Source organism: Argiope bruennichi, chromosome 3 (assembly GCF_947563725.1).
Source record: "Argiope bruennichi chromosome 3, qqArgBrue1.1, whole genome shotgun sequence".
NCBI classification, from domain to species: domain Eukaryota; kingdom Metazoa; phylum Arthropoda; class Arachnida; order Araneae; family Araneidae; genus Argiope; species Argiope bruennichi.
The window spans coordinates 65,141,678-65,155,895 of record NC_079153.1 but is presented as its reverse complement, the minus strand read 5'-3'; the positions used below and the strand labels follow the sequence as shown (position 1 = coordinate 65,155,895).

At 28.4% G+C, this 14,218-nt stretch overlaps 1 protein-coding gene across 1 annotated transcript; it reads left to right on the top strand.

The window, feature by feature from the left end:
* The first annotated feature begins 449 nt into the window (after window positions 1-449).
* Window positions 450-974, top strand: LOC129962862 (uncharacterized). Its single transcript, XM_056076861.1, has one exon. The coding sequence runs from the start codon at window positions 450-452 to the stop codon at window positions 972-974; it is 525 nt and encodes a 174-aa protein (XP_055932836.1).
* The last annotated feature ends 13,244 nt before the right edge of the window (window positions 975-14,218 follow it).

The following is a 14,218-nucleotide window of genomic DNA, read 5'->3' as shown; positions in this document are numbered from 1 at the left end:
GCGATCATTTAGCAAATTACGTTTATTTGAAATTTAAATATATAATGTGCACTTGTGTATTAAGCATTGGAAAATTTTAGTATTAAGATTTCTTTATGGTTTCTTATGAAACACTTCAAAATCATTCCAAACTTTCAAAAATCAGTCGAAGGTCCTGAGTCGTTAACCTGGTGACAGAAAGTGACTAGTTTCGAAATAAATACTTACAGAAAAAGTATGAAATTTAAAAATATTTTTTGGGCCCCAAAAGCTGATGAATTAATTTTTCTTAAGAAAGTATTATGAATGGATGATCAGCTAACCAATGATTCAGATAATGAACTAACTTCGAAGGGATTCATATTCGTTACCGATCACAAAACGTTCTATTTAAAATGCATTCATTTCATAACATATCTTTCATTTATTTGCAATTTACGATGAAATTTCTCCTTTTAGGAACCATAATCATGAAAAGTGCTCGGAAACGCAAGCATTCTTCAGTCGCTTCAGAAGAGAGAACAGCATCGTTAGTGCTGACAGGAACATCTCCAGAACAAGTGCTAGCAGGTACAGACACTCAAAAGAAACGTCAAAAGCAATCACGCATCTCTATCTCTGTGAAGAATGCCAAAAAGGGTGAATCATCTGCCATTAGGAGGGATCCAAACATTAGTGGAGAAAGTCAGCCTCCTAGCGTAGACACTTCAACAGACTATAAATGTTCTATTTGCCTGGATTCAACTCGTAGAAAAAAAATGAAGCCTCTTCCGTGTTCCCATACATTCCATCAAATATGTATTGATACGTGGCTGAAAATGAGCCGAAGATGCCCTTTATGTCGCCAAGCGACTGCTCCTCCTCAAAATGTTCGAACTCGCTCAAGTAATCAAATGCAGAGCTTAGTGCAATTACGAACTTTGCTTGGGATGAGATTTGGCTTAATTCGTGGCGGCTTTTATATTAGCGATGATACAATTTTTTATCATTCATGAGACAAAAATAGTGTTCCTAGATTTATTTCAAATTGTTGACTGCCGTTTGTATGTTTATGCTGAAAAAAAAAATGTTGTCTTAGTGAAATATAGTTTAAGTATTTATTGAAAATTAATTTTATTTACATATTTAAAAATCGAAGAACCAGTAGCAACTTCAAATATTGGTTGTATTTTTTGAATTTTTTTTATTTCATATGATAACTTATAACCTTTAGAAATGCCATTAATGGTTCTCTTTCCTCTATGAAAGTTTTTTTGGAAATATCGCAAAAGAAGCCCTTAGGCTCAGAAATTAGCTCGAATTCGATAATTAATTTCGTCACTAATAACACATAAGCTAATCTTGATGTTCTATGCTTTTTCACATTCATCAAAAACAGTAACAATAACAGCAATCACAAAAAAAGAAACACTTCTGTTGCCTTGTTATTTACTATCGAATCATCTAAAACCCTGGTTTTGACGACAAATTTCGCCTCCGTTTAGAAACGAAATAAAGGATTCGAGAAACTACAAGAATTTTGGTAGTAATTACATTATTACTCGAATTATGTTGTTTGTTTTAGAAGTTTCTGTGAACTGTTTCGGAATCTATAAAACGCCCAAAGACAGAGCTGAAGAGTCAGTTGAAAATAGAAGACGAGTCAAGAGAAGTAAGCAATTGAGCAAAATCTTTCTTCTGTAAATTCTCTTTGAACGTTTTGTGCTGTTATTTTTTTTATCGATTTGCTGATTGTATGCTGCGGTTTATTGCAAGTACTGATTTTGTGCACACTTCGGTTGTGTTTCATTGCTGTGTGTTCATGTTTCCGGGTAAAAAAAATTGTCGTTATTTGTTATTGAGCCTGCTTAAACTGTCATCATACAAATTATTAACGGAATTTTAAAAATGAGCTTAGTTTCATTTTTTAGGTGATTCTTATTACGAGTCACGAAAAGCTATTTCCTTCATAACACTTGCTGAATGCTTGTGATTCATTCCTACTTTTTAATTATATAACCTCTTTTCATTACAGTTAAAAAATAACAAAAAGAGGTAATCTAATTGGATAGATGGTCCGAGTCACATGCATGAGTCGTGAATGGGAAAATGTTATTATACTTCTAATCTCACATTTTCTGTACAAAAAAAAAAAAAAAAAAAAAAAATATATATATTTCTGAACATATTTTTTGTAGAGGAAGGTTAAAAATAGTATCTATAATCGCTTTTTTTCTACCACCAATCAAGAGTCAAAAGTCATGGAGTTATCTACAGACTTTTAGATTTATGCAATGTAGAATCATTTTCCCCTTTGACGTTTCACAATGATTTTTTTCATCAGTGGAAAAAGTAATATTCAGGAACATACACAAACATTGGATATTCAAAGTCTCCGTCATAAGTTATGAATGCTACATTTGTGTCACAATTTATGAATTCGTCTTCAAAATCTGACTGTAATTCAAAACAGATAAGTAGAAAATAAAGAAAAAGCAGTTTGGAAAGAAGCGAAAAAATTTGAGCTAGCGATAAAAACAATACAGAAAAGAATCGTTTGGTAAAATTTATGGCGCAATTGTCTTCATTCAATCAGAATTTAGAATAAAAATATCGTAAAGATGAGAACAAGAGAATTATTCAAATTGACTCAATTGTATTTTGTGGAACCATTTGTAACGCATTGGAAAATTTTTCACAGCGGAATAAACATAGAAATAGAAGAAGGATTTACTATTATGCAGGGAAAATCGAAAAAAAAAAAAAATTAAAAGGGATATTCTCTCAATATTGCAATATATTTCATAAAATAGTTCGTGAATCCGTTCTTGAGCGGTTTTCAGTCAGTGATAATAAAGCATGAAAGCAAAAATATTGATCTGAACACATTTATTTCAGCTGTTCTGTCGAAGTTTTCATTTTTTAAGTATTTATAACTAAATTTACTGTAAACATAATTTTCTTTTATTTTAACACAATTTTTTATTTATATTAATGTGCTTCTTGATCGCTGGCCTAGGGGTACTAGATGTCTTCCCCGTGATCAGGGCTTCCCGGGTTCGAGTCCTTTGTTTTATCTGTGAGGTGTGTGAAAAAGCCCCCCCCCCCTCTTGAAAAAAGGGATTGTGCAAGCAAGTGAGTGAGTGTCATCTTCATATGACGCTGAAGCCAGACTTTTAGCCTCGGGTGCTCAGGGGTCCTTACCCTCTGAAAATACAGCACCCCTCTTTCCCCGATCTTTTACTTGGTTTGAATTGGAGTTCAATCCAAGGGGAATTAATTTGTTGATTTATTAAGTTTGAAATGAGAGTAGTATTTGCAGGAATCACGTGAAATTTAATTTTCCTAGATATTATATAATACGATTAGCTTTCGGTTACCATTCATTTTTTATTACATTAAAAATATTAATCTAGAAATTCCAATCAGCTGTGATGAACATATTATCACATCAAATGAAAATACTATTTTAAATTATACTAGCAGAATAGATATAGAGCATTCTGATTTTTTTTCTTGTATTAAAAAGTAATTGGCAGAATCGGTCCAGTTGTTGAGGCTAAGAGTTAGAATCAAGATTTTATTTTGCGATAGCTCTAGAAAGTGGACAGCGGCGCGGGAGGAGGAACTGCTATTAACAACGTCATAGGGGGCAATGAATCTTTATATTAAATAAGATTTGCCGACATTAGAAAAATTTTGTCGTGGTTTTTCACATATAATGCGCAGTTAAATAATGTTTTAAATTCTGTGAGTCGGTGAGGGACTGAGCACTGGTGGCATATCTAAGGATTAAAAGCTTTCATATGAAATGAAAATTGACAAAATCGGACCAATGGCTGGTGTTGTTGGACTGGCTCTGTGTTTGCCTAATTGTTTTAAAAATACAGAGGTGCATTCTTTGTATTACAGTAAATATATTTTTTATACAATAAATATTAAATAAAACATCATAACTTTCTTGACGTCATAAAAATGTGATAAATCAAATAATGATTTAAATTCTTTTGATCTTTTTTCTGTATCAAGTTGAATTCAATGATACCCATATAAATGCATCAATAATAATGTTCATAGATTCAAATTTGAAGAAGGATGAGTAAAAAACTGAAGGTGTAAAAGAAATATTACAAAATTGAAGATTGGAACAAGAATATATCTTCATTTATAATAAAGATAAATGTCTGTGTCTATGTAACTTCGGTACATATTTATTTTGTAGGGCGAAAAGATGTACCTTAGGGCGAATTTCTTTAAAATTTTAATTAATTAAAAATTAATTGAAATTTTGATGTTTTTCTGTAGTGACATCTGAAAATATCACAACACAAAACTCACTTTCATATCATCTTAAAAAATGTGTCATTGAACTTTTTCTATTTTTAATCAAATTTCAAAAATCATTTCAAGCATAATTTGCAACATTATTTTTGATATTGAATAAAAACATTTATCCTGCCGAGGCAAGGTACGCATGCGTGAGAAAAATGAGTTTTTATAAACGCATTGCCAACACGCTGAAAAAAGATCAAGTTAAAAGTTTAAGTTAACTCTCAGTAGAAACTAAGCTTAGGAAACAATAATTTTGAAAGCACCTTTATATAAAATGAAATAAATCTGAAATATGATATTTCCTAGAAAAATAAATGCAAGGAAAATGTTCCTATTAGCTTTTAAAATATCTATATTATTAATGCAAAAATAAGAAAAGCATTGTTCATGTATACAGGATATCCACTTTAATTAGAGTTCAACAACTGATTTCTAAACCGTTAGTAATACATGAATACATTTTGTAAGAAAAATAGTCCAAATGAAATAAAGAATTATATTTTGTATAATTTGAGTCAATAAATGCTCTGATGAATGCTGAATTTAAAATTTTTATATAAATCCACACTCCCAAGAACCATATTTAATAAGATATTCTAGAGATAACAACATTTTAAAGGAAAAATAGTTCCACTATTTTGAGGAACTGATTATGGAAATTGAAATGTCACTATTCTTTTTTTTTAAAGTGAGATTATAGACCACTCCATTGACCCTCTCGAAGAAGATATGCCTATCAGCACATATAGTTTCTTCAAGCCTGATTAGCACAAAATAATGACACTGTTAATTGCTCTAAAATAATGATATATATAGTTTTATAACTTGGTCAGATTTAGTTGCAGAATATAGAAACATTTTATGATTTTATCGATAGATCTTCGAGAATACTAAACTAAATATTCCTTTGTACCAAAAAAATGCATACAATTTAGATTTCATAATTTTTTCAGAAATACGTTTATTTACTGAAACAAAATAAAGTATTATTATTTAAGTCTCATTTAAATCTTTTTGAAAGTAAAACTGAAAACTGAATTTTATGCTCAAAAAAGAAACTTGCATGTGACATATTCTATAAATTATTTAAAAAAATGTTGTATAACGTTCTAATTCAGCACAGAACAATTTTATTTTCAATACTTATATATTTAAAAATTTTTTTTAGTTAAAAAAAAAAAGGTTTGTCTTTTATGTTTTAAATTAAAATTTATTATTATTATTATTAAAATTTATGGCAAATTACAAAACATTATGTTAATGTATAATTTATTGAACAGAAAGGTATGCATCTTCTAAATTGAATGAATTATATGATTATGCCAAAATACTTTATCTCTTTATTGAAAAGGCATGATGGAATATCTATCGGAAAAAGTATACGGTCGCTCGAGAATTTTTCAAATAAAAGTTATAATAACTTTTAATTTTTATTCAGTTTTATAATCGGTGAATCTCAGTTTGATTTATATGCTCTTTGTATGAGATAAACAATTATTCAAATATTAATTTATTTCGTTTCTTTTGTAAATTTAAAAAGTTCAAATTGCTTTTACTTGGTATATGAATATTTTTAAAGAACAAATTTCAAATATAACTATGTCTCGAATTATTTTCAAAAGATTGCCAACGAATAAAAGAAACATTTGAATATAAAATCCATTGCAGAATAGAAAAACTAACCAACATTTAATATAAGAAATATTCCTAAATATTTTTCTACTTTACACTCAAGCAAGCAATCTGTTTACGTTTTTATTCACTTGAAAAATCATAAAAGTTCGCAAAAAATCCAAATATTTTTGGTCCCAGAGGCATAAGACGATTGAAATCGTAGTTATCGAGGCTTGAAGATGAAAATTCTTCAAAACTGCAGAACAAGTACCCGTGTGGGATCTTAAGATCATATAGAAAGACTTTCGAAAAACTTTAAGAATACATTTGGACTTTTGAAACGGAATGAGATTTTCTATCGAGATCACGACTTTTTTCTCCTGGGATTTATTTTATAGGAAGAAAATAGAATCTATGTTTCTTTGAGAGATTTTGAAGAATGTTTTCATGGATAGAAAGACTTCAATTGTGGAATCTCTATGCACTTCATGAATTTCTTTTCCTAGATTCATATAAATATAATAATTTCTTCATTAGGAAGTAGGATTTAATACTATATTCTTTTATGCTGGAATCTGAAATATCTTTTAGAGTTTTGTCAAACAAGTGAAAGTAAAATGATATTTGCTATACAGATCTTTTTGCTTTTATTATTTTAATTAGAAAGAGAATGAAAGAAACTTGTAAAAAAGTGAGTTCTTTTACTCATTTTTCTTTAAAATATGCAGATATTATCCATAATATAAGTCAAATAATTAAATTATATTAATTTTATTGAATAATATTATTTAAATGAAATATTTTATAGGTTTTATTTCATATGGGATTACATGTTTTGTTTCATGTAATCTCTTGCTCTTGCTTAATGTAGCCTGTGTTGAAAGGATAAGTTAAGTATTTAAATAAATAGTTGCAGGTAATGGACCAGCGAATGAAATTTTATTTGACGGTACAATAGCTAAGGATAAAATTTTATTTCTGGACATTTTACTTTTGGATTTAATAATTTTTCTATAGAATTAATTATCTTCGAAATGAATATTTATACTTTGCAAGTAAGTACGGATTTAAAGGAAATTATAATAAGAATTATATTATTTATTTGATAATGTGATATATAATGAAAAACTTGGGAAAAAGTTAAGAAATTAAATAAAAAATCTGAATTTAATATTCATGTTTTTTTAAAATTTAACCGAAATTCTAATTTTTGATTAAGATTAATAATGCAGCCGTAAGAAATTAAAACGTACTTATGCATATAGTTCAGAAAATAGGTAAGGTATGTATCAGAATATAGTAAGTTATCGACTAAGCCACTCGAAAAGATTGGAAGATTTATATGGAAATAATTAATTTCATAGTTTTATTTCCTCGAGTGTTAAAAATTTTAAAGTAGAATTTCAGTGAAGTTGTTAGCAAATTAAAACTTTTAAAATATCGTCTTCGGTCTTTTGATTACTTCGAAGAATTTTTAAAAAATTAACAGTGACAGTGAATAAAGGATATCTTATTTTATAAAGCACGTCATATTTGGAATTTTGGTTTCAAAATATGTCTTTATTTGAAAGTTTATGTAATTTCACTTTTGAAACTCTCCAATGAATATATTGTTTCCAAAGTAACCAGAAAGTAACACAGCACCCTATTTAGCTTTAGCATCCGGGGTGAATGGAAGACCCGGCCGCCACAATAAATAACATCGTGCACTGTGGTTTATGCATTATTGTCCTCATTATGAGCAGCGCATGCGCAAGCTCCTCTTACAGAGTAACGACCTGCGATTAGTGATGGATCTGGTTAGCCATTATTCCTATTCTGTACCCACCAAGAAAACAAGAATCAACCACTATACTGGATGTTTCTCATGCTTTTATTTCAAGTACAAATTTATGGGAAATAGTTTTAAATGAAGTTATTATTTAACGGTATTGCACCTACGTATTAAACGTTTTTCATAGAAATTATACTTACGATTAAAACGCTCTTTGTAGATACCATCATATTAAATAGACATTCTATTATATTTATAGACAAATTTCTAATCTACCATATTAAGAGACAAGTTTCTAATATTAGCATACTAATAGACAGGTTTCTAGTACTATCATATTAAGAGACAAGTTTCTAATATTAGCATACTAATAGACAGGTTTCTAGTACTATCATATTAATAGACAAGTTTCAGATAGTTTTCCTTTCTTTCTTGTGGGACTACTGAGCATGTGTATTTGTATTTAAGTATAAGTTTGCATGAGATAATAAAATATTTTCTTCCTTTTTGAAAATTTTTAATAACGAGAGTTATATTCGATTCTTTTGGTTTGCATTGTTCAATTTTGGATTTGGTTTACATGTGTTTGAAAGTTTTGATTCCAGTAGAGTAAATCAGACCTACGATAATAAATTCTAAAACAAGAATATGGAAACCGAAAGTATTGCCTCATTCTGTGTACTTGTATTTAGGCATAAGATTAAAAATATTATCTTCTTTTGCGAAATGTTTCAATAATGGAAGACATATTTGATTCTTTTGATTTCTATTGTTCAAGTATTATTGTATTATTGGTTTCCAAGTGTTTGAAAGTTTTGTTTCCAGTAGAGAAAATAAAACTTAAGATAACAAATTCTAAAACAACAATATGGAAACCAAAATGATCGCATATCTTCATCATTATTGAAAAATTTCGGTACGCGCTTGCGCAAACACAAGTACACACATGTTCAATAGTCCCATTGGTAAAAAAGGAAAAAGAGTCTAAGAAGTGAGAGGTTTACAAAAAAATCAATTTAATTTGATAGCATTTGCAAAGAGAGTTTTATTAGTTGGTAAACTTTCAGCAAAAATGTTTTATCCGTAAGTATAGCACCATCAAATTATTTATGCCGTTGTTACTTATGCACTTATCATAGACAACTCCGCTGACGAAGTCAGCGATTTATACCGAGTTTTGTGCAGTAGCTTCTGAGGGTAAAGGCCCCTGAGCACCCGAGGGCAGAAGTCTGACTTCTAGCTCATATGAAGATGACACTCACACAATCGATCGCACAACCCCTTTTTACTGGGCTCTTTCACACACCTCACAAATAGAACACAAGGGGTAGAACAACCATGCCCGAACCGGGATTCGAACCCGGGCCGCCTAGATAACGGGGATGAAGCCGGATGAATAGATTTATTTGTCCCGTATACTTATATGTAAATATCCTGTAATTCATGTACAAAATGCTGCTTGAAGTGAACGCTCTTTTCGTTTGAGACTCCCATGTTCTACTGTGAAAATTACTTGTTTCTTCATTCCTGACCTATCTTTAAAGTTTGTTTCATAATTTTAAAACACTCTGTAGATTATAAGGAATAATAATACTCCTATCGAATATAGTGTTATTCATGAATTTTATTCATTTATGGTATAGTGGATCAGTTAAGATATTTGTGGATTGAAAGTAATTTTATATAGAAATTTGTCTATTAATGAAGCTCAAAAATACAATGATTTGATGGACATGCAATGCAAAAGCGAGGTGATTAAGGAGTTAAATGTATAAAGGAATTTTTAAAATAAGGTTAAACTTATCATAAACTTAAGGTTAAACTTAAATCATACGAGTATATTTAAAAAATTTAGACGAAAAACGCTTTTTAGATATACAAGTGGCATCTAACAATTTTTCATTTCTGAGAACCTTTTTCAAAGGATTGAAATAATTCCAAGCTTTATTTTCAGATCGAGAAGAAGCATATTTGAAGTAGAGAAAGAGAAATAGAGGAAAAGGTAATTGCTTTCCAGATTCCATTCTCAGTCATTTATTTCGGATGATTGGACGATTTCTTGATGATAACTTTCTTCCCAGAAATCATTGGTGATTTTTTTTTTGTTCTCCTTTGGCTCAAATTACACAGAGTGTACCCAAGAGTTCACTCAATAAGTTTCGCTTCTCTACTTATTTCTTGAAGCTCTTAAATTTTTTTCGTACTTCAACCTCAATCAGGATTTTCGGTACGAATGAGCTTTCTTTCATTTTCTTATTTCTTAACCCTTCTTTTAGATGAAATCGTTAAATTTGATGCTGAAAGTTCCATAAACCAAATCAATGTTTAGTAGTACTTTTTTTATGATATGTTGCTTTGACTGTAAAAAATTATTAACAAAATAATATTTCTCGAGTCGATTTTATTCCTCTATAGATGAATGACATATTTTTTAATCTCTTGTTTTTTGAGATTAATTTGCACTTTCTCCATTTTCTGAATTGTTTTGCCTCTGTAATTGAAAATTAGTGATTCAAAATTTTATTTAAATTTTACTTTAAAATCATTCTATTTTAGATAAATTTAAATAAATTTTACTTTAAAATAGAAGTATTAAAAATCATTTTATATTTTAGTTGCATTTCAATTATTTATGACTTCTTTTATTATATATTTCATATTTTGTCAAATATTTTGAACATTTAAAACTCATTATTTTTTCTAAAGACCTTTTAATTTTTGCAGGATTATTAGAATTTATTTTATTATGAATGGGAAATTACAAATTAAATTAAAAAGAAATGAATTGAAGATAAGATTTAAGATTTTTGAATTTTAATTTGAGGTGAAGTATTTTAAACTCATTTTCTCCAACGCAAAAGAAATTAATTTTAAAGTTTCAAAGTCAGGAGATGTCGCAGTAGTCTATTGATTAGGCCTTGTGTTCGAGGTTGGAGAGCTGCATGCTCGGAAATTGAAGAAAATTCTTGCCAATAGACGCGGCGTGGGCTAAATCCGTAGGTGTCAAATGAGAATCAAATATTGCCACTCGGTAACTTGACGAGCAGATGGCAGCTCAAATGTTACCTTCGACATCTGATTACAGATAAAATAAGAAGCTCTGTCCCAAAATAGCTCGTGTGGGGCTTTTAAACGGTTGTAAATATATCTAAACAAAATTAATCAAAGGCGAAACCATCTGCAGTGAGGTTAAATCTCTAAGAAACTCAGCTCATACTTTATAAAATTGATGATTTATTAATCATAGGCTTTCAAGATATATTGTAAATCAGTATCAAAGTTAATACAGCCTTTCGTTTAATAAATAAATAAATACTATTTTATATTCTACCAGCCTTTTTCAATTGGCAAAAATGAAATATAATGCTTCAAGGCACAAGCTTTGAAAATAATTTCGCCAATTTTTTTTTCTTATAAAAGTTAATGATACATAAATACGCCACCAAGTATATTTTATATTGAACTATATTTTTCTCAATTATCATCTGTTTTTGGAAAGAGTCTCAAAAACATTAAATCAATTAAGAATCTCTGTGAGGGAAAAAACTTGATAGAACTCCTAAGTCATTTGATTTGATAATATAACTTATATTTATCGAAATTTAGTGAAATGATTATATTATGTCATTGATATGCCCTTTGAAGGCAGATAGTATTATTAAGATTTATTCGTTCCTGCCAGTCAACTTTGATGAACAATACCTTATCACAACAAAAATACAATAAAAATATAATTGCAATAATATAAGTAAAAATTACACCATAGTGATAGAGCATTCGGATAAATTTAGTATATTTCAAAATGGTGAAATAATTAACTTGGTGAAATCGGTTCAGATGTTGAGGTTAAGGGTGGTGTCAAAGCTTTATTTTGAAATTTCGATCATGAAGAGAGAGAAGGGAAGGCGAACACTGACATATCTAGAGGACATGAGTTTTCATATGAATTTAAAAGGTTCGAAATTGTTTCAGTGGTTGTGGATGGCGAACTCTGTCACAAGTTTTTTTCTATATTGACAATGTTGATATCTAGTTAATGAGAAATTAAAGATTGCTATCAAACCTTTCAAATACAATTTTCCTGATTAATTTGTGGGCAAGTACTACTATCGTAATCGATTAGAAATGGATAGAGTTATTTTTATACACCCAATAAACTAAATATCCGTTTGCTTGATTGCGAGATATAAGAAATGCTCAGATACTTTTTTTACTGATTATTCATGTCACTGCTTTAATAATGATTAATCATGTTTATAGCATTTAGTTTATTGTCATTTTATAGTTTATGATTAAATACAATAAAGATAGCTCCTGTGCAATACAATATTTCTATATTACGGTCTTTTCATCCTATCAAAATACAATAATTTGAGAATTATCAAGCAAAATACAGAGTGAGCGCAAATGATGTAAACGATTTTTAAAAAATCATATTTTCGAAACTACTGCACATATTACAATAAGTGATACATGAATGTAAAGAGAAATATACCAAGTTTCTTTTCAATAAGTTTAAAAGTTTAAGTTATACAAGATCGATGTGTGACTCTTTTATTACAGAATATACGTCCGTATTCGTATTATACAAATATTATAATAATACTTTAATTCGGTATTTTTTAAAACTTCAACTTGGTTTTACAGAATTATCTCCATTATTATCCACAAATTTAATATTAAAAATAATCTAAAGAACATATATGCTAAAATATTAATATAAAATATTTTTCACTGAAATTTTATCAGCACAACGTAATTTTTAAAATATATTTTTATTTTATTGTATCTTTCATCTCTATTCTTTTTTTTAATGCTTTATTAAACTGTGAAAAGGCTTAACGTTTGGTTATCTTTCTTTTGTATGCACGACATAAAAGAAGTAAAAAAAAGTATTTTTATGTTTGAGTTTAAGTTAAGGATAGAAAAAAAAACGATGAGTGTTATAAAAAAGCGGAAATTCATTTATTAGTAAAAAATGCACAGAAAAAATAATAAATGCTTACTTTGAGATAAATGTATGCAAACAAGATACTTTAGAGAATAAACAGGAAAATTTACATTTTGAACAACTGTAAAACAATGAACAAACTATGTACAAGTTTTTTAATGTTTGCTTCAATAAAATATTTCTTGTATTCTTTTTTTGCAATTTTTTTGAATTTGATATATTAATTTATATTGCTTAAATAAATGAAAAATGGAAATTATATAGTTGATTTAGATGTATATGGTATGGTTTTATATCATGAAAAATTTGGCGTCATTAATTTTTAACGAATATTTTAAAATTCTGTTTGCAGTTAAAATTGTGATATCAACAGATAAAAAAAGCAGAAATGCATTTATTCATTTATAAGTAAAAAAATGCACAGAAAAGAATAATAAATGCTTATTTTGAACTAAATATATGCAACCAAGATGCTTTAAATGATAAACAAGAAGATTTATTTTTAAATCAGTGGAAAATGATGGCGCAAAACAAATTTTATGTACAACTTTTTTAATGTTTACTGAAACGAAATATTTCCTGTTTCATTATTTTGCGTGTTTTGAATTTAATTTACTAATTTATATTGCTTAAAACAAGCACAAAAATGGAATTTATATTGATGATTTAGGTATGATTTATATCGTAAAAAATTTCCGTCATTAATTTTTAGTGAATTTTTAAAAATTCTGTTTGCAATTAAAATTGTGCTATCAACCGATAAAAAAATTTTGATATTTAAGTCTTAAGTTTAAAGATATTTATCTGAATAAAATTATTAAAAAAATTAATTGAAACAGATTATTTTTAAATCATTTTCAACTCAATAAATGTTCAAAGTTCAAATGAAAATGGTAGTATGACGAAAAAAAAAAATGATATGAAAAAGCACCTGTGGGTTTGAACTCCTAAGATGAAATAGAAAGATTTTGATAGTGTATATTGATAGTATAGAATTTTAATCATTATTCACTCAATTAGATAATATAGAATTTTATCATAATTCACTCAATTGCTCTCTTACAAGATTCCTTAAAAATGATTTGACCTTGTTTACTTTTAAATAAGAGCACTTGAGAACGAATGAAGAATTTGGTATCTCAAGATTGGAAATGGTAGATTTAAATTTTAGTGCATTCCAAACCTAGTCGACTGTTTAAACTGCGGTTGAAAAGAAAATTGATCAAAATTCAATTGCTTTAAATTGAATGTCTTACATCGGCACAGGTGAGACTATAGTTTCTTGTGCATCCTTAAAAAAAGTGATCTGATACGTTAAGATTGAATAGGTAGTTGGATTTGGTTTAATTTTGTAAAAACTAGATTTGATACTGCTACATCGACTGTATGAAGTTTACATGTACATAAAGGGGGTTAAATTGAGAAATTTTAATGTTACTTTTTAATATTATTTAAAATTTATATAACATATTAAATGTTTATATGTGTATATATATTACAAGGTCACTTATAAGTGAAGTTTTGTGTTAGCAGTTTTCCCTTAATAAATGTCAAACGCATTGTTTGAATTATCTGCAGTTCAAATTTTA